Below are 27,037 nucleotides of genomic sequence, written 5' to 3' on the forward strand. Positions count from 1 at the left end.
TCGAGCTCTACGTTGGGCTCTGTGCTAACAGTGGGGAGCCTGCTTGGGATTCTTTGTCTCCTCTCTCTCTCTTGCCCCTCCCCAACTTGTGTGCACTCTCTTTCTCTCTCTCTCAAAATAAATAAGTAAACATTTAAACAAAATGTGATGATGTTTGACTTACAAGTTCCAAGATGCTGTATTTTTTAGCTGTCAAACTATATGTCATTCATTTTTATATCTTTCAGATAAAATGCTTACATACATTAAAGCAGATGAAAGTGGAAATAAGCAAATATTACATATTATATGCTTAAGAAATATGCTGATGATATAACAGGCAAATACAATTTTGAATTTTTTGAACTACTAAAATCTACAGGTTTCTCTGACCATACAATGAGAATTTTGTGTATTTTTTGTATAAAAATGGTCACTTTTTCCTAGCAGAAGATGTTTATGTTTCAAATATTACAGGAAAACAAGTATATTTTATAAATATTAGAATACCTCCTTTACTACTCTTTTTTATGCTACCTATAATTTGTTAGAAATAGAGCACATTTGAAACGGTTAGTTTTCTGCTTGGGAAAACTATTTTAGATACTTAAAATTGTAAGTCCTACAAACAAATTTTTAACTTAACTTTCAAGCATTTTTAAAAATTAAAATTAACTTAAATTTTTAATTTTTGATTTAAATGTAGTTGACATATTATTTTCAAGTATACAGCATAGTGAGTTGACAATTACATACATTACAGAATGTTTACCACAGTAAGTGTGGTTACCATCTGTCACCAGAAAGTTATTGCAGTATTATTCGTTATATTTCCTGTGCTGTACTTTCCATCCCTCTGACTTGCTTATTTTATAACTGGAAGTTTGCCCTTCCTAAGTCCCTTCAGCTATTTTGCCCATTTTCGCCTCCCTAGTTTCTTCTCTGTATTTGAGTTTGTTTCTCTTTGTATTATTTTTTAGATTTCACATATAAGTGAAATCTTACAGTATTTGTCTTTCTCCTGACTTACTTCAGTTAGCATAATACCCTCTAGGTCCATCCATGTTGTGAATGGCAAGATCTCATTCTGTTTTATGGCTGAGTAATATTCCATTGTATGTATATACCGCATCTTTTTTATCCAATCATCTGTCTAATGATGGACATTTAGGTTGCTTTTATATCTTGGATATTGTAAACAGTGCTGCAGTAAACACAGTGGTGCATATATTTTTCAGAGTAGTGTTTTTGTTTTCTTTGGGTAAATACCCAGAAGTGGATCATGTGTTATTTTAATTTTTAAATTTTTGAGAAATCTTCATACTGTTTTCCATAACAACTGTACCAATTTACATTCCTTCCAATAGTGCATAAGGGTTTCCTTTTCTCCACATCCTTGCCAACACTTATTACTTCTTGTTTTTTTGATATTAGCCATTTTGATTGGTGTGAGGTAATATCTCATTGTGTTTTTGATTTGCATTTCCCTGATGATTAGTGATATTGACCATCTATTCATATGTCTGTTTGCCATCCTAAGTCTTCTTTGGAAAAATGTCTATTTAGGTCCTCTTGTCTATTTTTAATCAGATGAGTTTTTTTTTTTTATTTTTTTGGTATTAAGTTGTATGAATTCTTTATATATTTTGGATATTAACCACTTATCCGGTATGTCATTTGCACATTATCTTCTCCCTATTCAGGAAGTTGCCTTTTTGTTTTGTTAATGGTTTCCTTTGCTCTGCAAAAGCTTTTTAGTTTGATATAGTCTCAGTAGTTTATTTGTGCTTTTATTTCCTTTGCCTCAGAAGACATATACAGAAAAATATTGCTAAAGCTGATGTCCAAGAGTTTACTGCCTGTGTTTTCTTCTGGAGTTTTATGGTTCTAGGTCTCACATTTAGGTCTTTAATCCATTTTGAATTTATTTTTGTATATGGTTTAACAAAATGGTCCAGTTTCATTCTTTTGTATGTAGCTGTCCAGTTTTCCCAACACTATTGAAGAGACTGTCTTTTCCCCATTGTATATTTTCACCTCATTGTCATAGATTAATTGACCATATACACATAGGTTTATTTCTTGGCTGTCTACTCTATTCCATTGATCTGTACGTCTGTTTTTGTGTCAATACCATACTGTTTGGATTACTATAGTTTTGTAGGATAGTTTGAAATTTGGGATTGTGATAACCTCCAGCTTTTTTCTTTCTTAAAATTGGCTGTTCAGGGTCTTTTGTGGTTCTACACAGATTTTAGGATTATTTGTTCTAGTTCTATGAAAAATGCTGTTGGTATTTTGATAGGAATTGTATTCAATCTGTAGATTGCTTTGGGTAGTATAAACATGTTAACAATATTAATTCTTCCAATCCCATGAGCATGGTATATGTTTCCATTTTTTTGTGTCCTCTTCAATTTCTTTCATTAACATCTTCTAGTTTTCAGAATACAGGTAGGTCTTTTACCTCCTTACATCAATCATGAATTACATACCTTTTCTCTTTTAAAATCTTTGTAAACATAAAAGTATTCTTCTTTCTTCTCTTCCTCAGGATGCAAAAATTGAAGCAGAAGAATTTACTAGACAACTGTATGTTGAACTCAAGTCTTCACCTCAGCCTCACCTAGTTCCTTTTCTTAAGGTAAAGTTGTCTGTTACTTTGAAGAAATTATTTGGATTAGATTATTTAAAATAATTTTTAAAAAATAATTGAAAACCTGAATATTTCAATATGAGAGCAGTTTAATGTGAAAATACTAGCAATGTAGGAGAGGGCTCTCAAATGTTGTCATCTGTTAACATTCATAGTCCATATTCTTTGGATTGGAACACTTTGAGAAAACAGAAGTAACACCTCATTCATGAACAAAACTTAATGATTATATTGTTAAAGCTTATATCCTCAAATATCTTGACTTTTCCATTAAAATAGGGCCTTCTGCTTTGTCCTAATAACTCATATTGTCTTAGAAATAAAAAAAATCTCATCGTGACAAATTTAGTGGGAGAGCTGTTATTTTTAAAAAACTGTTACTAGGCATACTCCTTTTGACGATTTGTTGAATTAAATAGAATTTTGATGTAGAACAGTAACTTTGATAACAAGAGACTATAAAAATTATTTTTTTTGGATATTCAGAAGCTGAAGAGGAATCGAATTGAAATTTATACAGTTATTAAAGACCTGGGATTATAGTGAACCACAGAGTCATCCCATAAATTTTGAAATAATGGAAGACAATTTGACTTAATTGTGTAGGGAGATGAAAGAGGTGCCACAGTGGAAGACTCCTTTTGGTTGCCTCATACAAGAAGAGTTGGAAGGAAAATGGGGCACCTCTTCATAAGGATATTAAAATAGTGGAAACTGTCACTAGAAGGGTGAGCACATTGATTAGGAGGATGCCAATCATGTGATATGAATTGTGGCTATAGCAACAGAATGTTTTAGCTAAAGGAGACTTGGTCTGGGGAAAGGCAAGTTGCAGGTTCAGCAAAATACCTAATAATATCAAATAACTACTGCCCTGCTTTTTGGATGACCTTCTTGATTGAGAAGTTAGAGGCAGTTCTTCCTTGGGTCCCTTTCAATGCCTAAAGTTCTGTGAGCTATAGGTGTCTATATGACACTGACAACTCTTGAATTTATCTGTATTTCATACTTCCTGGAGACACCATGGGGGAGAAGGAAGATAATCAGTAGGCTTCTATTATGTATCCTATGCTTTGCTAGATACTTTTTATTTTTATTTCTTATTTTATTTTTATTTTTTGATTTTTAATATTTATTTTTGAGACAGAGACAGAGCATGAACAGGGGAGGGTCAGAGAGAGAGGGAGACACAGAATCCGAAGCAGCCTCCAGGCTCTGAGCTGTCAGCACAGAGCCCGATGCGGGGCTCAAACTCACGGACCGTGAGATCATGACCTGAGCCGAAGTCAGACGCTTAACCGACTGAACCACCCAGGCGCCCATGCTAGATGCTTTTTAAATTTGCATTGTTTGCGCTTAATTTTCATATCAGTCTTTTGAGAATACTAGGTGCTAGATTTTATAGTAGATTTCCATTTTGGAGATGAAAAAAACTTTAAATTGACTAATTTTTTTATCAAGCTCACAAGTCCAGAATTTATTCTACCTGACTGTTTGATAATACTAACACTAAGTTGCCAAATGTTACACTAGGAAGTATTTGTGCTTTGTATGTATTTTTTTTAAGTTTATTTATTTATTAAAAAAAATTTTTTTTAACACTTATTTTTTATTTTTGATTCAGAGAGAGACAGAGGACAAACGGGGGAGGGTCAGAGAGAGAGAGGGAGACACAGAATCTGAAACAGGCTCCAGGCTCTGAGCTGTCAGCACACAGCCCGAGGGGGGGCTCGAACTCACGGACCGCGAGGTCATGACCTGAGCGGAAGTTGGACGCCCAACTGACTGAGCCACCCAGGCGCCCCAAGTTTATTTATTTTTGACAGAGAGAGAGTGTGAGCATGTGCATGTGTGTGCATGAGCAGAGGGAAGGGCAGAGAGAGAGAGGGAGACAGAACCACAAGAAGGCTCCATGCTGTCAGCACAGAGCCCAGCATGGGACTCAATCTCACAAACGGTGAGATTGGGACCTGAGCTGAAATCAAGGGCCAGAAGCTTAACCAATTGAATCACCCAGGCATCCCTTTATGTGTTTTTTAAGGATCTATTAAGCTTTGTGATTTTTTTTTTTTTTTTTTTGGTGAGAATTTTTTTCTCATTTTTGAAAGCTTTTGGACATTGAATGTGGCATAGAGATGCCACATTTAAACTTAACTCTGGCCAGCTGATCAAGAGATAATTTAGACATATATTTTTATTATCTCTTTGAGTCTCATTAATTAATTTATTTATTAAAAAAATTTTTTTTAATGTTTATTCAGTTTTCCGAGACAGAGCATGAGTGGGGGAGGGGCAGAGAGAGGGAGACAGAATCTGAAGCAGGCTCCAGGCTCTGAGCTGTCCAGGCACAGAGCCTGACGCTGGGCTCCAAGTCACGAACTGTGAGATTGTGACCTGAGCTGAAGTTGGACGCTCAACTGATTGGGCCACCCAGGTGCCCCTGAGTCTCATTATTTTAACATTTTTTTTTCAATTGTGTTTTTCTCAGGATCCCCTCATGTTAGAATTCTAGCTTAAATTTAATCAGATCACTTCATCTGTTCATGTGTTTCCAAAGCAGCTTGCTTTTAAAGTTTGGAAAAAGATTATGAGAGATTGTTTCTTACTTTCTTTTGTTACCATTTATATACATATTTGAAAACCTTCAGAGAGCTTTTCAATCCTTTTTAATAAAAAAAAAAGTAAAGGAAGTAACTATAAGAAAAGGAAGAACAATGGTTCTCATTTGCTTCTTAAATAAAGGCAGTCTGACTGAATTTAAATGTCAAAACAAGGAAACCTTCCAAACAGCCCTTGAATTCACCAAAAGATAACCTACTATCTTGCCTCCTTTTCCATTTTTTTTTTCTTTCTTAAAAACAAAATCCCCAGGGACAAAAAGAATGTTCTACTTTTTAGTTTGAACACCCTTTACTCTTTTAGAAGGGTGTAAGGGACACCAATGTAAAATCCTGTCAAAATATTCTAGCTTGGGGAACCTAAGGGGCTCAGTCAGTTAAGTGTCCCACTTTTGATTTTGGCTCAGATCATGAGATTGAGCCCTGAGTTGGGCTCCATGCTGAGTGTGGAGCCTGCTTAAGATTCTCTCTCCCCCACATCCCCCCAAAAGACTCTCTCCCTCCCTCTCCCTCTGCTTCCCCCCCCCCCCCCCGCATGCATGCACTCGCATTCTATCTCAAATAAATAACACAAATGAATAAACAGACAAATAGTTAAATAAATAAATGAAAATATTCTAGCTCAATTAAGGAAATTGACCTTGTTTGTATTAGTTTTATTTTTGTTTTTTCTTGTATTACTTTTATTTTGATTTAAGACTGTCTATCCAAAGCTTGAAAGTTGTTTACCAAAACCTTTTTTTGGATAGATTCTATTGTTATAAAACAAACTTATAGATACTAAGATTATTAGTGATCTATTATGGGGTATAGGTAAATATAAACAAGTATACACAGTGTTTTTATTTTACTAAATTGATATTGAGGTATACAAAATAAGTTTAATATTGGGAGATAATTTCCTGTTGAAAAATAAAGCACTTTGGGGCTTTAAATTGACTGTATCCTGGATTTTGACAGGATATGAATATGAAGTGTTACCAGATTTCCTCAACTGAAACACCTGATATACTTTTGATTTGTTTTATGTTGTAAAGCTATGAAAAATACAAAGCTATGAAGTACTAAATCCTTTAGTTTTAGTAGCAGTTGATTTATTTAATCAGGTTCTTTTTTCTCCCGTTGCTAGAAAAGTGTGATTGCCTTACGACAACTCATGCCCAACTCTCAGAGCTTTATTCAACAGTGTGTTCAGCAGACCTGTAGTGAGGTTGTCATTGCTACCTGTACCACAACAGCAGCCACTTCTCCCGTGGTGACAACAACAGTTTGCTCCATCCAGCCTGAAAAACCCATCATTGTTTCTGGAACAACAACAGCCAGCACCGTGTCAGTGCCAGCTCTGAATCCACTTGCTGGCCCAGGGGGAGCAAAACCAGGAGTTGTGACACTTCATTCTCTGGGTCCACCTGCTGCACCAGGAGGAACAGCAGCTGGAACGGTTTTGCTTCAGACTCCAAAACCACTGGTGACATCTATACAGAACACAGTCACAACAGTCTCCCTCCCACCTGAGAAGCCAGCTGTCTCTGGGGCAGCAGTCACGCTGGCTCTCCCTGCGGTGACTTTCGGAGAACCTTCGGCAGCAGCTGTCTGTCTTCCGTCTGTGAAACCTGTCATGACCTCTGCTGGGACCACATCTGACAAGCCTGTCATTGCTCCAGTCCAGATAAAACTTGCACCACCAGGCCCTGTCCTTTCTCAGCCGGCTGGTATTCCACAGGCAGTTAAAGTCAAACAACTAGTGAGTAAAGTTCATTTCTTCCTCAGTTTCTTCTTTTGAAAATTTCAAACATTCAGAAAACTGGCAAGGCTAGTAAAACAAGCCCCTGAGTATCCTTGACTGGCCTCACACTTATTACCGTATGTGGAAAGTTAGTATTGGTACAGTTATTTTCCTAGTTGTGCCAACAGTGTCCTTTACAGCTACTTTTTTTCTGATAGAGAACTGCCTGTTACATTCACCTGTCTTTTCTCTTTAGGCTCCTTTAATCCAGAACAGCTCCCCAGCCTTTCATGGTTGCTCATTATCTTGTAATAGTTTAAGTGCCCAGGCTAGTTGTTTTGCAGAATGTCCTTTGTTATGTCTAATTGTTTCCTCAAGTTAAGATTCAGACTAAATCTTTTTGACAAGGTTGTTACAGAGGTAATGTTATGGTAACAGTTCTCAAGAAAAATATGCTAAGAGGGGAGGGAAACGGTGAGGGGAATAGATGAGTATGAAGCTGTGTTTTTTCCTAAACTTGGTAGGTTAGGAGGTTCTTGGATGAAAGAAACCTTAGCTATTTATCAATTAGTGTTGTTAACACTTAGAAATAAAACTGTCAGTTATTTTACCAGTTTATTTGGGAAGAGCAGAGTATTAGATTCAGGACAAGCAAGCTGTGGCAAAATCACAGGCATATCTAGAGAACAGAAGAGAATGGCCTTGTATAGAGGAAAGGAGGAAGTTGGAAAAGGCTGTTATAATCAAAAGTCCTTTGGAGTAAACACAGTTCGATGTGTAGTAGCTTCTCCTTGGCGGAGTTGTGACAGTCTCTCTCATCGGCTGGGCTGTTGCTGGGCAAGATGAAAATCTTTCTTCCTCCTGCAGTCGTAGTAAAGGATAGGTTTCTTCCTGTTCAGAATGCAAGGTACCTCTCTTTGTGTTGGGGTCTGCAGCTGATGACTAGTTGTAGGGTGTGAGAGGTTCCCCTTTTGGCTTCCTGGCTCATTTTCATGGGGCTTCTCCTTATTTTCAGTGTTTAGAACATTTTAGTTGATTCAAGACAGATGGTGAGAGTATTGTTAATAACCTGTGGGAGATAGTACATGGTGAGTTAAGAATCACGTTTCTTGGGGTGCCTGGGTGGCTCAGCCGGTTGAGCGTCTGACTTCGGCTCAGGTTGTGATCTCAAGGCTTGTGAGTTTGAGCCCCACATTGGGCTCTGTGCTGACAGCTCAGAGCCTGGATCCTGTTTCAGATTGTGTGTCTCCTCTCTCTCTGCCCCTCCCCCACTCATGCTCTTTATGTCTCTCTCTTTCTAAAATAAACATTAAAAAAATAAATAAAATAAAAATTATTTTTCTTTTTGCTTACCTTATACTGTAATACCTGTTACACTAGCTGTTCTAGTATAGTTTTGGTAATTGCCCTTGTTTTCTTTTATAAATCTTTTTGTTAAAGGCTGTGTGTTGAATCTCTTTGTTTTAGTTTTTATTCTGCTTCTAGGAATAATAAAATCCAAGTAAACTTACTAGCCTTGTTTGTGTGATCAGGAGCAGAGGTTAGTATCTGTGGATGATTGTCTTTGAGGCAGAAGGTAGCAATGGGTGTAAGATGAAAGAAGGAAGATCAATATGGACAATCAAACTCCTGAGTAGGTAGGAAGTAATAGCCATTTCCTGGGTGCTAATCTTTTTTTCATCCCTTCCTACTCAGGGTCTGATTTTCAAATAAAGAAATGTGCCTGCCTTGCAGGGTTTCTCTTGGGTTGTCTGAATTTAATCTCAGACTTGAAACCTTTTTAGAAGCAGTGATTCTTAAACATCAGTCTGAGCAGCCAGCTTTGGGAACCACTGAAACAGAGTAATTGCCTCAAGGAAAGGCCTGTTTTTGGTAGCACTGAACAGAATTGAAATCCTCTTTACAGGTCATAAGTGATTCTTGAATCAGTGCTAATCTTTATTGAACATTTATACTATTATTAGTTCCTGAATTGAAATAACACTTTATAGCTATGTAGAATTTTAAAAGCATGTCATGTATTAACTATGGGTTTTAAAATAATTTTGTGATAAAGAAAAGGCAGTGAGAAAACTAAGACTCTGGAAACATTAAGTGACCCATCCACTGGCACTCAACAAGTATTGGATCTCAGACTAGAACCTAGTGTCTTTCCCATTAGAGTATGGTACTCATGGCAAGAACTTCTAGGTTTTTAGAGTGTCCTGAAACAGAAAAGTTATGTGGTAATAATATCTTGATAGCATTTATGTTTTGTAGGTTTGACTTGTTATACATTAGGAACAATTTCAGTAAAGAAAAAATGTAACAGAAAATCCAGTGGATGGTGCCTGGCTAGCCCAGTACTTCGAGTATGCAGCTCTGGATCTCAGGGTTGTGAGTTGGAGCCCCACGTTGGATACAGAGATTACTTAAAAACAAAATCTAAGAAAGAAAGAGAGAGAAAAAGAATGAATGAATCCAATGGTAAATGTTAGGGATTTTTTGACTTACTACTTTCATTTGTATAATGTGGAGTATTTTAATTTTTCTTGTGAATTCTGCTTTCTTGTTTTAGCCTTTGTTTGTTTACATTTTTTTTTTTTTTTAAGTAGGCTCCATGCCCAATGGTGGGGCTTAAACTTAGGACCCTGAGATTGAGGGTTGCATGCTCTACCTACTGAGCCAGCCAGGCACCCCGTTTGGCCTTTGTTTTAATTTTACTCAACACATTTGATGTCAGTATTCATACCTTCATATTTAAAAATGACAAACACTAGAGCAACTAGACACTGAAGATGCATTGTAATCTGTTTTGTAACACATTTTTACCTGGGGCACAAAACAAGATAAGCCATTCTGTATGGTAATGCCACAGAGAGGACTGAACTAGGATATTTTTTCAAATTAATGTGGAAAATTAATATTTACTAAAGTGTTTATTAGTATTAGGTGAGCCCATTTTAAACCATTGTCCAATTTAATCCCAGTTAGGTGAGAAGGAAAATAGGATGCTAGAAACATAAGAAAGTATTCAGTGCAGCTTATAAGAAAGATGGCAAATAATAATTTAAGATATGAGAATTGCCATACTGGATCAAATCTGTGGTCTGGGCAACTCAGGATGTAGTCTCTAAAAATGAGCTGAAGAATGGGGCACCTGGGTAGCTCAGTTTGTTAGGCATCAGACTTCATCTTGGGTCATGATCTCACAGTTTGTGAGTTTGAGCCCTGCTTGAGGCTCTGTGCTCACTGTGCAGAGCCTGGAGCCTTCTTCAGGTTCTGTGTCTCTCTCTCTCTGCCCCTCCTCTTCTCATATTCATGCTCATGCTCTGTCTCTTTCTCTTTCTCTTTCTCTCAAAAATAATAAACATTAGGGGCACCTGGGTGGCTCAGTCGGTTAAGCGTCCGACACTGGCTCAGGTCATGATCTCATGGTTCGTGAGTTTGAGTCCCATGTCAAGCTCTGTACTAATATCTCAGAGCCTAGAGCCTGCTTCGGAATTTGTGTCTCCCTCTCTGTCTGCTCCTCCCCTGTTTGCACTCTGTCTCTCTCTCAAAAATTAATTAAACATCAAAAGAAATTTTAAAAATATATAAATAAACGTTAAAAAAATTAAAAATGAGCTGAATGCAAGTATTACTGTTCAATGTTAGTTTTTAAATTTGTTTATTCCCTTTAATAATTGATTGTGAATTTTAAAATTCCTTTATACTTTATCTGTTTCTAGCATTTCTACTAATTTTTCTGGAAATTGTATAGGTTTCCTGCTTTCTAGATGTTTTCTATATCCATGCTTTTGAGCTATAAGAATTCTCTTAATCTCCCATTGCAGGGTTTAAATTTTATAGAATTATTGCTTTATGAAATTACACATTTTTATCCCAGATTAAAGAGGCCCTTCCCCATTTTTTTTTTAAATTTAGATTTATTACTATATGTTATCTTTTCTATCTCATTGATTATTGTATGTTAACCTCTGGGGATCTGCTTAAAGTTCTCATCAGAAGAATTGACTTGTTCACAGCTTCCATAGATGTAAGTTTTTCATTTTGTGCCAGTAGTTCATTGCTTTGTATATTTTAGTCCTCAAATGCTTGAATTATTGAAATGTGGACCTAATCAGTAGTTCTTTTGATTTCATCTGAGAATCTAGTTTTTATAAATGTTAATGTTATTATCTATTAATTCTAGCATAGCAGGTGTTATATGATGTTACACACTCTGACTAAATGTTAAGCTTAACGTTTTTACCTTTAAAGTTAGTGAAAGAGAGTGGATGATACGTAGTATAGTCTACTGATGATGGATACGTAATAAGTAGAAGCTTTCAGAAGTTTCAGCACTTAAACAGTTTTCTTAGGATATTTGTGAAAAAACTGTTTTACTCATAATTGAGCAAAAGCTAAATTTAATTTAAAGTATAATTTAAATTAAATTTAAACTTAATTAACAAAAGGTAGTTTAATAGAGAACTAAATTTTAATTTCAGTTTGGTCATTTTAAAAATTAAATTTGATATATTTTAATAACTAATTTTACCATATAAAAATTAAACAATGTCTCTAAAGTCCACAACATGTATGAATAAAATTCACGAATGAGAAAGTTAATTCAAAATTCCTGGTCTGTATTTTTAGGGAAAAGAAAAATGCTGATGATTTTAGAGAGCAAACTGAATGTTGCCACTCTTAGTAGTAATATTGTATTATATGTTGTTAGTTCAATATCTTTAAAAACAGTTTATACTTGGAGATAGGGCAGGAAGCTTTTATATTATCTTGGATATTTTTCTTATTTCAAATATATATTTCCCCGAGCACCTGGGGTGGCTCAGTCTGTTGAGCATCTGACTCTGGATTTTGGTTCAGGTCCTGATCGCAGGTTTATGGAATTGAGCCCTGTGTCATGGAACCTACTTAAGGTTCTCTCTCCCTCCCTCATTCCCTCCCTCTCTCCCTCTGTCCCCTCTCCCTTGCTTGCACATGGGCATGTGCATGCGCTTTCTCTCTCTCTCTGTAGAAAATATGTATATATGTCTCTGTGTGTGTGTATATATACATATATATACACACACACACAAGACATACATATATATGACTCTTTTATCTGCATTTCTTCCTTAACAGAATTGTAGACATTTGATAAATAGTGGCCAAGTATGTCCAATAGTCATTCTCCAAATATTACTGTTTTGTGGACCTCAGATGAAAACAAGTACTAGTACATTATTAAATGTGGTAATTTTCCATTTCATTCCATTGAAGTAAAGCTGATTTCTTAAAACAAATTGATCTAGAATATTAGAAAAGATTTATTCTTGTTGCATTGTATTTTCCTCTGGTACCTAATTATTTTGAAGTAAGGGACCCATTAAAGAATTTTAAACAAATATATCTTTATATGAAATACTATATGAGATGTAACTCTGCTGACTGACTCTGACCAGTTTTCATTGGACATGGAGAAGTATTTTCAAGGGTATAAATTTTAGTTTCTGAGTATGCTGGTGGCCACTATATTTATTAGAGAAGTTAAAGTAAAAATTGAGTAGGAAAAAAACAAAACAAGGATCATTAATTGTTTTATTGGCTCAGGTAGTTCACTCTCAGTTTCATATTGGACTGACCTAAGGATCCAGATTTAAGCAGTTTGTATTTTTTTCTTTCTTTTTTTGCATTCTGTTAAGTGTGAGAAGAGAGGTAGAATTCCAGTTGATGGTTGTAGTCCCACTTAAATGGGACTGAGGAAAGTTTTGGTGAAGAAAGAGATTGAATTCAAGTAAGGTACCTTTATTTACCATGTGTAATTAGGGTTGCATAGAAGATTCTCCACATGCCACATTTAATCAGAGTTTATATAATAGTATATAGATTGATTAATGCTAGTTCATTTAAATTTACTTGAGTTTTTTTTCTTTTAATTGGCAAGGATACATTAGAATTGATGGACAATAAACTATTTAGAAACAGTGTTTACAGTATTAGGTCATCTTATTTTTGCTTTATCAAAGAAAATGTTTTATTATGGAAATTTTGAAACATAGCAGTGTTGAAGTTCATAGTGAACACCTGTATAGCAACCACCCAGATTCTGTTTATAATTACTATACTTGATTTATCATGTATTTATCCAGCCTTCAATCATCTTATTTGATGGTTTCAAAGACTTCTTCCTAAATAGTTAAACATGCATATTATTAACTACAGTTCAATATTTCCTGTTCTTTTTCTTTTTAGCTAAAATCTACATACAGTAACGTACACAAATTTTAAATGTACCATTGGATAAGTTCTGGCAGTTAGCGTATACTTCTGTGTAACTCAGATCCCCTACCAAGTTATAGTATGTTAACATCATCTTGAAGTACCCTTGTGTTCCTTCTCAGTCCCCACCCCAACATCCCCAGAAGCAACAACTCTTTTGATAATTTTCTCCCACAGATTACTTTTGCTTGTTCTAGAATTTCATATGAATCAAATCTTACGATAAGCACATTTAAAATTTAACAAAAATTAAAAATTTTTTTTTAATGTTCATTATTGAGAGACAGAGAGATAGAGCATGAGTGGGTGAGGAGCAGAGAAAAAGGAAAACACAGAATCTGAAGCAGACTCCAGGCTCTGAGCTCTCAGCACAGAGCCTGGCACAAGGCTCAAACTCACGACCTGCAAGATCATGACATGAGCCGAAGTCGGATGCTCAACTGACTGAGCCACCCAGTCACCCCTATAGGTTCTCAATTTTAAGCAGCATTTACAGATTCCTATAAAAGCTGGTGGCATAATTAAGAATTCATTTGAGCACATTTTTTAAAATGTTTTTTTATTTTAGAGAGAGAGAGCAAGCAGGGGAGGGGCAGAGAGAGAGGGAGACAGAGAATGTGAAGCAGGCCCCATGCTGTCAGCCCAGAGCCTGATGCGGGGCTCCAACTCACAAACCACGAGATCATGACTGGGAGCTGAAGTCTGACGCTTAACTGACTGAGCCACCCAGGTGCCCCTGAGCACATTTTTAAGAGTTTAGATGGCCCATTAAATTAAAGAAACAGCATGTTCAAAGGTTTACCAAGATTGAGTTTTAATTTAGATTGGGCATGGCAAATAAGTTTCAACTTTCATTGTAGGATTTGACTGGAGCTCTGTGTTAAGATTCTGAGGCTGAATGTGGGCATATAGAAGTGTTTAGTGGTGTATGCCATTGTCCCAGAAGGTAAGGAATTGTGGTACAAGAACCATGTATTAGCTGTTCCTGAAAAATGGTTGGCAACTAACTAACTTACTTTTATACTGCAGCTTTTGTTTAGTTAGGGTCTTCTATTTTCTGGAACTCAACCTTACTGAGTTCATTCCGGTAATCACATATTGAATAATGTATAGAAATTAGAGGAGATAGTAAGTGATTGAATCCAGTAGCTGTGTGTGCATGTACTACTTGAGTTATTTACAGATAAACATTTGATTGCTGTGTATTTATGAATAGGGGAGTAGGTGAGGGTTGAAATACAGAGAAAGCAATAGTTCCTTGTCACATATCCCAGAGCATAATGTAAAAATCATAATTAAAAAAAAATGTAAATTCAATCAAAAAAGTAATGTTATGTAGCCCTAGACCTATATTTCTATGAACTATTAGAACATTAATTTATTTTAAGATTCAAATAAAACATCAGAATTTGACATGCCAAGAGAAAAGGCTAAGGTATGTGCTACTTAGTGATTTTCCTTGCTAGTGGTTTTTTGGAGGGAAATTAAATAAAGGACTTAAGTTTGCAAAAATATAATACAGCTTTCTTTTGCTTGCCAAGTAGGAATAAATCTCTCTTCAGGTAAATTTCCATCTCTCTGCAATAATTTCTCAATCTCCATAAGATGCCTAATATTGTGGTTTTAAGTGGTACTTTGAAAGAACGCTAATGAATGCTCTTCTTTCTCACTCATTGTATTTTATTTTGTTCAGCAAGCGTGCAGTGTGCTGTACATGCTGCCCCAAGTGTCATAATCATTAAGATGAGGAATAATAGGGATCCAGGGTTATTTAAATCCCAGCTCAGAACTTTGTGATATGTATAAATACCACGTATCATATACATTTATATAAATATTTGTATATTCATAATATATATAATAATTATAAACATTTATAAAGATATATTTATATGTTTTTAACTGGCATATTTGTCTCCCCCCACGTGTATGATCTTGATCCCATGTGGGGCTGTAGGCAGGGCCAGGCACACCTGGGATCCTACAGGTGGGCACTGAGGCTTGCTTTCCCCAGCTTGTTCTTGTCAGGGCCACATAGTGGTGCCTCGGTCCCATGGGTGCTATCCCTGTCTGCCCCACCTCCACTCCTTATAGTCCAAGTTGCATACAGCCAGGCTGTGTAGGGCCCGCATCCACCTCAGGGACAGAGCTTCGGGCTATTACGTGAATACCTATCAGAATGGTATGAAGACTAACTCAAACACGTGTGTGTGTGTGTGTGTGTGTGTGTGTGTGTGTGTGTGTGTGTGTATGTATATGTATATATATGTATACGTGTGTGTGTATATATATATATGTGTATATATATATATATATATATTTTTTTTTTTTTTCCCCTTAAGAAAGAGAAGGATGCAAGTGAGCAAGGGACAGAGAGAGAGAGAATCTCACGAGGGACAGAGAGAAGCAGAGCTCACCGGAAGCAGGGCTTGTCGTTTTGTTGTTGTTGTTTGTTTTGTTTTTACATCGGAAGCAGGGCTCATGCTTACCTGATGTGGGACTTGAACTCTCAAAAGGTGAGATCATGACCTGAGCTGAAGTCAGATGCTTAACCACTGAGCCACCCAGGCACCCTCTAATAATATTTTATTACTGTTTTTCAAAATTAAAATACTGAAAAAGGATACTTAGTAAAGGTTATTAAGGAAGAAGATGTGAGTGAATGGGGAAAGAGGCCAGAATTGTTAGGATTGTTTCTGTTAAGATTCAGTCTGAATGCATAAATGTAACTGTGAATGCATATTTCATTGTAGAATTTATTATTTTTCTAGTAATATTAGTTTGAAAACTCAACTTCATTTTTCTAATTATAAATGTAGTATATGCTAATCATAAAAAAGCAAATAATGCAGATACCTATAAAGTATATATAAAATATATAATAAAGAAATACACAGCATCCAGGTGGCTCAGTCAGTTAAGTGTCCAACTCTTGATTTTGGCTCAGGTCCTGATCTCATGCGCCTGACAGTGCAGCCTGCTTTGGATTCCCTCCCTCTCTCTCTGCCCCTCCCCTGCTCATGTGCATACTCTCCAGGTGGCTCAGTCAGTTAAGTGTCCAACTCTTGATTTTGGCTCGGGTCCTGATCTCATGCGCCTGACAGTGCAGCCTGCTTTGGATTCCCTCCCTCTCTCTCTGCCCCTCCCCTGCTCATGTGCATACTCTCAAAATAAATGAAATAAATAATTAAAAGGAAAAAAGGGGTACCTGGGTGGCCCAGTCAGGCCTCTAACTCTTGGTTTTGGCTCAGGGCATGATCTCACAGTTCTGTGGGGTTGGATTCTCTCTTTCTCCCTCTATCTCTGCCCCTCTCCCACTTGCACTCTCTCAAAATAAATAAACTAAAAAAAAAAAAAAATTAAAATATCCAAATGGAGAGTTAAATTGGGCAGTGGATAGTGTAAATTTGAATTACACTCTAAAAATAAAACACAGTAAAACCTTGGATTGCGAGTATCTTGTTCTGCGAGTGTTCTGCAAGACGAGCAAACATTTCTAATAAATTTTAACCTGATCAATGAGTGATGCCTTACAATACAAGTAGTATGTGATGCCAAACATCACATGATCACAGCTGAGCCAGTGGTTCTTCTCTGTCTCTCTTCAATGTGGGATTGTGGGTGATCGTGTCCCATACTCAGATACTTGGTCTCAGGCCACAGCGTTTGGCAGAAATCTGATTTTTCAGAATGTTGGAAGGTGCCCACAACTGGCATCCTACCATTGGATCCAACTGTTGCATTGTGAGCAACAACAAGAGGTTATGGAGGAGATCTCCTATGCAGAGGAGGAGGAAAAAAAGGTGGAGGAGTCCCCCACTTCAAATGAGATTAGGGAGATGTGTACAATGTGGGAAACTGCAAAATTTTGTAGAAAAGCACCACCTGAATACTGCTGTAGCAGTGTGAGGGATGAATCTGTTTAATGACAAAGCAACGTCACATTTCCACAAAATCCTCAAAAGGAGGCAAAAGCAAGTGTCATTGGATAGGTTCCTTGTTAAAGTTGCACAAAAAGAAAAAGATTCCATTGAGCCAGTAAATAGCAGTGATTCTGTTAGTGATAGTGCAAGTCGTCCTACACAATAATCCTCGTTTCTCTTATCTCCCTCACACCAGCCACAAAGGTTTTCAAAGGTAAGTACAGGTTAATTTGTTTATTTTTCTTTTAAAAAAATTTTTTTTAAACATTTATTTATTTTTGAGAGACAGAGACAGATTGTGAGTGGGGGAGGGGCAGAGAGAGAGGGAGATACAGAATCCAAAGCAGGCTCCAGGCTCTGAGCTGTCAGCACAGAGCCCCATGTGGGACTTGAACTCACAAACGGTGAGATCAGGACCTGAGCTGAAGTTGGATGCTTAACCTACTGAGCCACTTAGATGCCCCTGTTTATTTTTCTTTATATGCTGTATTTTCTTTATTTTGTATTATAGTATTGTAATCATTTTTATATGAATGTTTTTGGGTTGTGGAACAAATTGAGTTCCCACTATTTCTGATGGGGAAATTCACTTGAATATACACATGCTTTGGATTACAAGCAAAATGTTTCCAGAACGAATTATGCTCACAAACCAAGGTTTTACTGTACGTTGTGTGAGAAAGTCCTATTTTTCACTTTTGAACAAGATAATTTTGCTACATACAGATATAAATTTTAGGTAGACTTTCTTGTTATGCTAACATAAAGGTATATTTACAGTTAGGTGAGCACAATCATTTGTTCTGTTACAACTGAAAGCTTGTTCTTTCCTAAAGCAGGTTTAGTTGAATGAGTGTATTAATAACTCTCATTGTTTCAGGTAGTTCAGCAGCCTTCAGGAGGTGTTGCAAAACAAGTGACCACACTTCCCCATTCCTCAGCATTGACCATTCAGAAATCTGGACAGAAGAAGATGCCAGTGAGCACTGCAATACCTGCCAGTCAGTTTCCTCCAGGTAGACCCCAACCCCCACCCCCGCATCCCTGGCCCCATAATGCTGGGTTTGGAACATGATGGGGTTTTGTGTTCTCTTTTTTATTTGTTATATTAAGAAAAGGTACTCTTTTAAAAGTAGGACCTAGGAGAGAGGACTGAAAAATCACTAGTACATTCTTTGTATATACATAGCTACTTTTTGGGGATATATATTTTAGAGTAGAAGAAGCAACTACTCATGGTATTTTGTAATTAGATAAAACAATGTATTAGTGAATAAAGCACTTTTTTTAATTTTCAAAAATTGCTATAGCTTTATTTCTTTTTGAAATGTACTTTTTCTACATTTGGAAATCAGTCTTAACACAAAAGAAGTTTCATGTATTTTTAAAATATGCAAATATAAATGATATATTAACATCACTTGTCACTATTTATGCATATTTTCATAATGCTGGTAATCCTATAGGCTGAAGACTGTATGAAAAGAAATTTTGATTTTTCTAAGATGATTTCATGCAGGGAATAAATTCATTGTCATTTTTGAGTTTAAACATAGTTCTAGGACAGCTTGAAATTTCTTTTGGTTATTCTGGGTATATTAAAAGCTGCTGTCCTGCATTTCTCCTAATATGGCATGACTGATTTTTTTAAAATTCTTTTTTCTTCTTTTGGTTTTATAGCTTCCATTTTAAAGCAAATTACCCTACCAGGAAATAAAATTCTGTCCCTCCAAGCATCTCCTATTCAGAAAAATAAAGTAAAAGAGAATGGAATAACATCTTTCAGGTAAAGAAAATAGTTAAAATTTGGTCTGGTTTAAGGAAGTAGTATTAACAAAAAATGGCAGAATAGTACTTATAAAATAAATATCTTGATGCCTTTTTAAAAAGCCGACAGTACTTTATTGAGTATAATTTATAAACAAGTGTATAAATCTTAAGTGTATAGTTCAATGAATTTTGATAAATATACATGCCTGTATAATCAAGATGCTGAACATATCCTTTACCTTCATGCTATTTTCAAATCAATTACCTTCTAACCCTTGCCTCCAGCAACCTCTATTCTTTAATTTGTTTTTTAAAATTTAGAGAGAGAGAGAGAGAGAGTGCACGCACACACATGACCAGGGAAGGGGTCCAGAGAGAGAGGTAAGGGGCAGAGAGAGAGGGAAAGAGAAGCAGGCTCTGCACTGACAGCGCGGAGCCCAACGAAGGGCTTGAACTCACAAACTGCAAGATCACGTACCTGAGCCGAAACCAAGAGTTGGGCACTTAATTGACTGAGCCACCCAGGCGCCCCCAGCAGCTGCTATTCTTATGTCCATCCCCACAGATCATTTTTGTTTATTCTTGAACTTTACATAAATGACAAATTGCATTAACCTTTTTGCATCTTTTTCCTCTCGGCATGTTTTTGAGATTCATCCATATCATTTTGAGTATTAAAAGATTGTTCTTTTGTATTGGTGAGAAATAACCTTTGTAGTCTCCTGTTGATGGACATTGGGCTGTTTCCAGTTTTTTTACAGTAATATGTAAAGTTGCTATAAACATTTATATACAGGGGCACCTGCATTTAAAAAAAATCACATTTATATACAGATTTTTATGTGAACATAGGTCTTCATTTCTTTGTAGTAAATATCTAGGAGTTTGATTGCTGGATCAGTAGGTGAGTGTGTGTTTATTTAAGAAACTACCGGGGCGCCTGGGTGGCTTGGTTGGTTAAGCCTCCGACTTTGGCTCAGGTCATGATCTCCCGGTCCGTGAGTTCGAGCCCTGCGTCGGGCTCTGTGCTGACAGCTCAGAGCCTGGAGCCTGTTTCAGATTCTGTGTCTCCCTCTCTCTCTCTGACCCTCCCCCCATTCATGCTCTGTCTCTGTCTCAAAAGTAAATAAAACATTAAAAAAAAAAAATTAAAAAAAAAAAAAAAAAAAGAAACTACCAAACTGGGCCACCTGGGTGGTTCAGTTGGTTAAGCGACTGACTTCAGATCATGATCTTATGGTTCATGAGTTTGAGCCGCACGTCGGGCTCTGTGTTGACAGCTTGGAGCCTGGAGCCAGCTTTAGATTTTGTCTCCCTCTCTCTCTGCCCCTCCCCCTCTTGTGTCCATGCGCACGCACTCTCCAAAATAAATAAATGTTAAAAAAAAAAAAGAAACTGCCAAACTTTACCAAAGGAACTGTACCATTTTGTATTTCCGCTAGCAATAATAAGAGTTGATTTGCTCTTCTACTTTGTCACCTCTTGGTATCGTCAGGTCTTTTGATCTTTACCATTCTAATAGGTGTATTATGGTTATTATTGTGTAGTTTTAATTTGCATTTCCCTAATGACTAAAGATATTGAACATCTGTTCTTGTATTTATTTGCTATCTACATATATTCTTTTGATGAAGTGTGTGTTCAAATCCTTTGCCCATTTTTTCTTACTGAATTGATTTCTTATGGTTGATTTTTTTTTTTTTTATGGTTCATTTATTTTGAGAGAGAGAGAGAGAGACAGCCAGCATGAGTGGGGGAGAGGGAGAGAGAATCCCAAACAGGCTCCTCACTGTCAGGGTGGAGCCCAACATGGGGCTCGAACCCATGAACTGTGAGATCATGACCTGAGCTGAAACCAAGAGTCAGACGCTTAACTGAGCCACCCAAGAGCCCCTCTAATGGTTGAGTTTTTAGAGTTCTTTGTGTATTCAAGATCTAAGCTTTTTACCACATAAGTAATTTGGAAATATTTTCTTTATGGTATGTTCTATCATTTGCCAGTGTTTCTCACAGAGCAAACATTTAATTTTGCTGAAGTTCAGTTCATTACATTTTTCCTTGTAAATTATATTTTTCATGTTTTACCTAAGAAGTATTTGTGTAATCCTAGCTTACGGAGATTATCTTCTATGCTTTGTTCTAGAAGTATTATAATTTTAGGTTTGTTCTTATATTGATATTCTAAAATTCCTGCCTATTTCCTGTATAAAAATTAGTGTGTGGATATTTTATTTTCTTCTTCCTCAACTTTCTTCCATTTTTAGTTGCATTATTTCTTTGTCATAATTTAAAATAATTTCTGCAGTAGTTTTTCTTCCTTGTCTCCATCTGCATTTTAGTTGTAGGTCTACTTTTATATTAAAATGATCATCATCAGCCCTTTCTCTGACGTTTTCTTAGTTATCTCTTCGTTGGAATGAACCAATTCTACTTGAGTTCCTCTACTCAAGAAAGGCTGATTAGTGTAGAATTCCCTAAGTTCTTGTATGTTAAAAAAAACCAAAAAACTGCTGCAGTGTCCTTGATACATGAAGGACATCTGGCTGGATATGAAATTAACATTTTTGTAACATTTTTGTATTGCGTTTTAAAAAATGCTTCTCCACTGTTGCTTGATATTTATGTTGTTTTTATGTATTTGATATTCTCATCTGAAGGCCTTGAATTTTATTCTTCATCTTTGAAATGTAATATTTTTGTATCAGGATATGCTGTGAAACATTGCCCATTCTGACTAGGTTCCCAATTGGCATGTTTAATATGCAGATTCTGCTCTCTTGAGATGCCTATAAAGTTTTCTTGGATTATAATTTGAAATATTAGTTCTAGTCCATTGTTTTATGTTTCACTCTTCAGGGGATGCAGTAGTATGGATTTTATTCTGTTTACCTCCCTTAATTTCCACTATTTTGTCTCTGATCTTTTATTTATCTCCTTTTCATTCCTTTGTTTTTTATGTCTCTCTTCAATGCTTGTTTTTTTATTTTTTAATTAAATTTTTTTTTTTATTTTTTGGAGAGTATGAGTCAGGGAGAGGGCCGAGGGGCAGAGGGAAAGACAGAGAATCTTAAGCAGACTCCATGCTTACTTAAGATTCTCTTAAGCAGATTCCATGCTCAGCATGGAGCCTGATGTGGGGCTCTGTCCCAGGACTCTAGGATCATAACCTGAGCTGAAATCAAGAGTCATATGCTCAACCAACTGAGTCACCCAGGCACCGCTGAACATCTTTAAAACAGCTGTTTAAAAGTCTCAGTCTAGTACATCTGTCCCTGGGTCTTTTTCAGGGATAGTTTTCTGTGGATTTTATTTTTCTTTTAATTGGTCATACTTTCATGTTTCTTTGTATGTGTCATGATTTTTTTGTTGAAAACTGGACGTTTAAATCTAATAATGTGGCATCTCTGGAAATTAGGTTCTTCGCATTCCCCAGGGCTTGCTGTTTTTTTGTTTTGTGTGTGTTTTGTTGTTGAAGGATCAACCTGAGGTATACACTTTAGATCTTAGATCATCTTTAGCCTTTGCTTTTCCCTAGGCATGTTTGATGACATTCTAATTGCCCCCATACATTCTGTTGCCTTTGAATGTCCTAGTCTTTCATGTTGGGCTTCCAAAAGAGGAAAATGAGGGCATGAGGAAAAATGGAGACTGGCCCTTTAAATGCCTTGGCTGTCCCTATGGCTAGAGGGTGAGGACCTTGCAACAGAGGGAGGAGTTGCAGCAACAATGGGCCACTCACTTCATTGTCTACATCTTTATGATCAGAAGCAACAATCAGTAATCCTAGCATATACTCCTGATATTTGGAGGACAGTTTTTTTCCTCATCCTAGTTGCAACAAGCTTTGTGCAGACTGCTCCAATACATATGCATAGTTGTCTGCTCCAGGGCTGCAGCCTGGGGGATGGGGAGCTTCTGCCAAACTAACAGCTGAAATTGACCCAAATAACCACAGTTTACCTTACCATCCCCTTGGAAGTTGGAAGCCTTCAAAAGATTCAGAAGATCCAAAATAGTTACATTAGACAGATTCCTGATGCTCTTTTGCCATCTCCCAGAATCCTTCTCAGAGTGCTTTTCATAAAGCTTTTTGCCTGGCTTCTTTGACTTTTATTTTGCAGTTTTTTTTTTTTTTAAGTGAATTGCATTTTTAAAAAAATGTTTATTTATATTTGAGAGGGAGAGAGAGACAGAATGTGAACGGCAAGAGGGTCGGCGAGAGACAGGCAGAATCCAAAGCAGGCTCCAGGCTCTGAACTGTTAGCACAGAGTCCAATGCAGAGCTCAGCTCACGAGCCTTGAGATCATGATCTCAACTGAAGTTGGATGCTTGACCAACTGAGCCGCCCGGGTGCCCCCTTTTGCAGAGTTTTAGTGCTCCATTCCTTAAGTGAAAAATCATCACACAATGTCAGGTCTGTTTCTTTGTGCCCCAATTCTTTTATAGGATCATGGCCTACACTCTGAGTCTTGGCAGCCTTGGCAGCCTTGAACTTTTTCCTGTCTCTCTATCCTCATGAGTTTGCCTAATGCTCTTTTGGCTTTTCTACTTAGTAGCTGCCCTCTCCATGGCTCCTTAGTGTCTTATTCCCTATCAAGAATTTGCACATGCCCAAAGGAAAAAACAGCATGGAGAGAATTGTGTTATCATGAGGAACCTCCTATCATGAGGTTCTCTTCTCTTGGAATTCTGGTTCCTCAAGACCTGGTTTTCCCAGCATTTATCTGCCTTCAAAGAAACTTTAAAAAAAAATGGGCTTTGTTAGTTTTGTTTAATCAGAACAATTTGTCTGTTGTAAGTGATAGTCTACAGCAGAAGCAGAAGTCCTAGTGTAATTCTTTACACTTTTGTGTATTGCAAATATCTATTGGAGTTAGTGTTTTCAGTACACTTTATGGTGTATTTTAAAGTAGTTGAATTTAGCAATTTCTTATATATTGAATTACTTATTGATGTCTTACCCTCCTTGGTATCATAAAGATACCTTTATGATATTCTAAAAATTTTAAAGATTTACTTTTCATATTTAAATCTTGGTCAACAGGGTTTAATTTCGAATTTTTTTAAATGTTTATTTATTTTTGAGAGAGAAGCAGAGAGAGGGAAACAGAGATCTGAAGCAGGCTCCACTCTGTCAGCACAGAGCCTGATACAGGGCTCAAACTCAAACCATGAGATCATGACCTGAGCTGAAGTCAGATGCTTAATCAACCTAGCCACCCAGGCACCCCAAAAGGGTTTAATTTTGGATTTGTTTGTTTCTATGACGTGGGGTAGGGATCCTACTTCACTCTTTCTCATATGCATAATCATTTGTTCCAACAACATTAATGAAGACTCAATGATCTGCAATGCCTCCTATGTCATATACACATGGATCTTTTCTAGGCTGTCTATCCATTTTAGTTAATCTTTTCATCTCTGCTTCATCTTTTTGGTTAATTTGTTTATTTCCAGTAGGATGCTTCTCAATTTACCATAACTTCAAAATAAATTTTGAATCTGTTAAGGTACCTCCTCTACCTACCTCTCCTTATTTATTTTCCTTCCTTTACTTTCATATCCCACCTCTCCACTCTTACTGATTTTCATGTCTGTTCTTGGGATTTTGCTGTTCCATATAAATTTAAGTATTTGAATTCCACCAGAAATGTCTGCTGGAATTTTTAATGGCATGGCCTTGAGTCTATTGTCCTTCAGCTGATTTCTTTATAATTTTTAGTCTTCTGTCTATAAACATGATTTATATCTTCATTTATGCATGCTTTCTTAAACATCTTTCGATAAAGTGTTAAATTTCATCTATAGGTATACACAGTTTGTTGAATTTATTCCTAGGTGCCTCTTTTTTTACTGCTATTATAAATATATTTTTGGTAATTGCCTTTTCTGTTACTACATAGGAATGCACATTGCTTTTTTTTTTTTTTTTAATCCTATGCCAACTGCCTTGTTAAGTTCTTATTTCTGATAATTTTTAGTTTATTTTGGGCTATTTATGTAGAAAGTGATGTCAGGAGTGATACTAGAATTATGGGTTGACTTTTTGTTTTCAACACTTTAAAAATGTTGTTCCCATAGTTTTGTGTGTATGTGTATATATTCACTTTTCAAAGGTAAAACAGACAGGGAAAAATCACCGAGTTAAACTACAGTGAAACAGCAGCACATTTGAAACCCTACTAACATCAAACATTGGACAATCAAATATTCATTGTTAGAAATTATTATAAAATGGTTAAAAACAAAATGTGGAATCATAAACATGAGCAAGTAATAATTTTCTATTAAAAAAATGAATATGGGACACCTGGGTAGCTCAGTCATTTGAGCATCCGACTTCAATTCAGGTCATGATCTCATGGTTCGGGAGTTCGAGACCCACATCCAGCTTGCTGCTGTCAGTGCAGAGCCTGCTTCGGATCTTCTGTCCCCCTCTCTACCCCTCCCCTGCTTGCACCTTCAAAAATAAATAAATATTAAAAAATAAATACAGTGATGAAAAAGGACATTTAGAAGTGAAAAATATAATTGCTGAATTTAAAACCTTGTTGGATGTGTAAATCAGATTAAACCTGAGGACCTAAAATGAATTTGCTTTACTCCAGAGAGGATTTGTGACTTTCTTGTAGGAACCAGGGTGACTGTTGACTTGGGACCACTTTAGCACCTGTTCTAGGGAACCTGACTGAACCCAGCAGTCTCAGATACAATTTCTCCACTTTATAAGGGGTCTGAGAACTAGTGCCAGCCACAGGCATTTGTCACTGAGGTAGTTTTACCGTTAGAGTGTGGTTATTGCTTATTTTTACTGACAACTTTTTTGACAACTTCTGTGCACCCAACATTAGAATGAAAATGTCTTATGCTGGTCTAGTTAGAATGCAGTGTAATTTCTCCTCAGTAAATCTAGTCCACTTACTGCCTGAAGCAAAAATGTCACCATTAGTATTTTCTCTGGGAAATTTCTAGCTTATTACTTTTGCTCATTTATCTGTTGAGTGCTTATTGCTTTCTAGACTTATACATATATATATTGGAGAGTAATTCTTTGTTACATATGTTGTAAATATTTTTCTCCCAGTCTTTTGTTTAACTGGCAACTTTGTTTTTAGTGTCTTTTGTTTTAGAAGATTTTAAACCACAATATTCGATTTATCACTCATGCTTTATGGCTTTTGAATGTTACCATTTTCTAAGAAATCCTTCTTCATCCCAAGCTCATATGTGCTTCCATATTTTCTTCCAAGATATGTATACACATCTTGTATATGTACATATACCTTTACCTTTTCAATAATTCTTGATTTTATCTTTGTAAATGTCTGCAGCAGAAATTACCTTTTTCCCAGTTGGAATGCCTGTCTCAACAGTAGTTACTAAAGAATTCATTATCCTTACCTTTCTGACTTGAGATGTCACCTTTACCTGATAATAAATTATCACTTATATAAGGGCACATTTCTAGAATTTCATTTTAGTGCAGTGTTTTTATTTTATTTCTGTGTTAACATTTTTGCATTTTCTATTATGATTCTTTCATTATTTGTTTTTATATCTGATCTGACAAGGTAAATCCTCTGTTTATTCCTTTTTTTTATCAAAGGTATCTTTGCTTTATTTTTCTACTGCATGTGAATTTTAGAAATTTAGAATATATGAACCATTTTTTATTGAGGTCATGTGATTAGATTAGTTTAAGGAGAATTGACTTTTTTTTTAATTTTTTTTTAACGTTTATTTATTTTTGAGACAGAGAGAGACAGAGCATGAACGGGGGAGGGTCAGAGAGAGGGAGACACAGAATCTGAAACAGGCTCCAGGCTCCGAGTTGTCAGCACAGAGTCCAACGCGGGGCTCGAACTCATGGACCGCGAGATCATGACCTGAGCCGAAGTTGGCTGCTTAACCGACTGAGCCACCCAGGCGCCCCAGAATTGACTTTTTTAAAAATGTTTTTTAATTCATTTTTAAGAGAGAGCAAGCGCGAACAGGGGAGGGGTAGAGAGAGAAGGGGACAGAGGTTCTGAAGCAGGCCCGTGCTGACAGCAGAGATCCTGATGCTAGGCTCAAACTCAAAAACTGTGAGATCGTGACCTGAGCCAAAGTTGGATGCTT

General features: G+C 36.5%; 1 protein-coding gene across 3 annotated transcripts in view; it reads left to right on the forward strand.

Moving 5' to 3' along the window:
- The window catches only part of TAF4B (TATA-box binding protein associated factor 4b), a 162,156-nt gene that overhangs the window by 21,246 nt on the left and 113,873 nt on the right, over positions 1–27,037 (forward strand). For all 3 annotated transcript variants that reach the window (XR_008291818.1, XM_027068680.2, XM_053206431.1), the window contains 4 exons: positions 2,534–2,623; positions 6,383–6,997; positions 18,029–18,164; positions 18,829–18,934. Coding sequence is in view for 2 of the 3 variants with exons in the window: in XM_027068680.2 (XP_026924481.1) it covers positions 2,534–2,623; positions 6,383–6,997; positions 18,029–18,164; positions 18,829–18,934 (947 nt within the window). In the remaining variant the exon portion in view is untranslated. The remainder of the gene's footprint in view (positions 1–2,533; positions 2,624–6,382; positions 6,998–18,028; positions 18,165–18,828; positions 18,935–27,037) is intronic.

Source organism: Acinonyx jubatus, chromosome D3, assembly GCF_027475565.1.
Source record: "Acinonyx jubatus isolate Ajub_Pintada_27869175 chromosome D3, VMU_Ajub_asm_v1.0, whole genome shotgun sequence".
In the NCBI taxonomy this organism is placed as follows: domain Eukaryota; kingdom Metazoa; phylum Chordata; class Mammalia; order Carnivora; family Felidae; genus Acinonyx; species Acinonyx jubatus.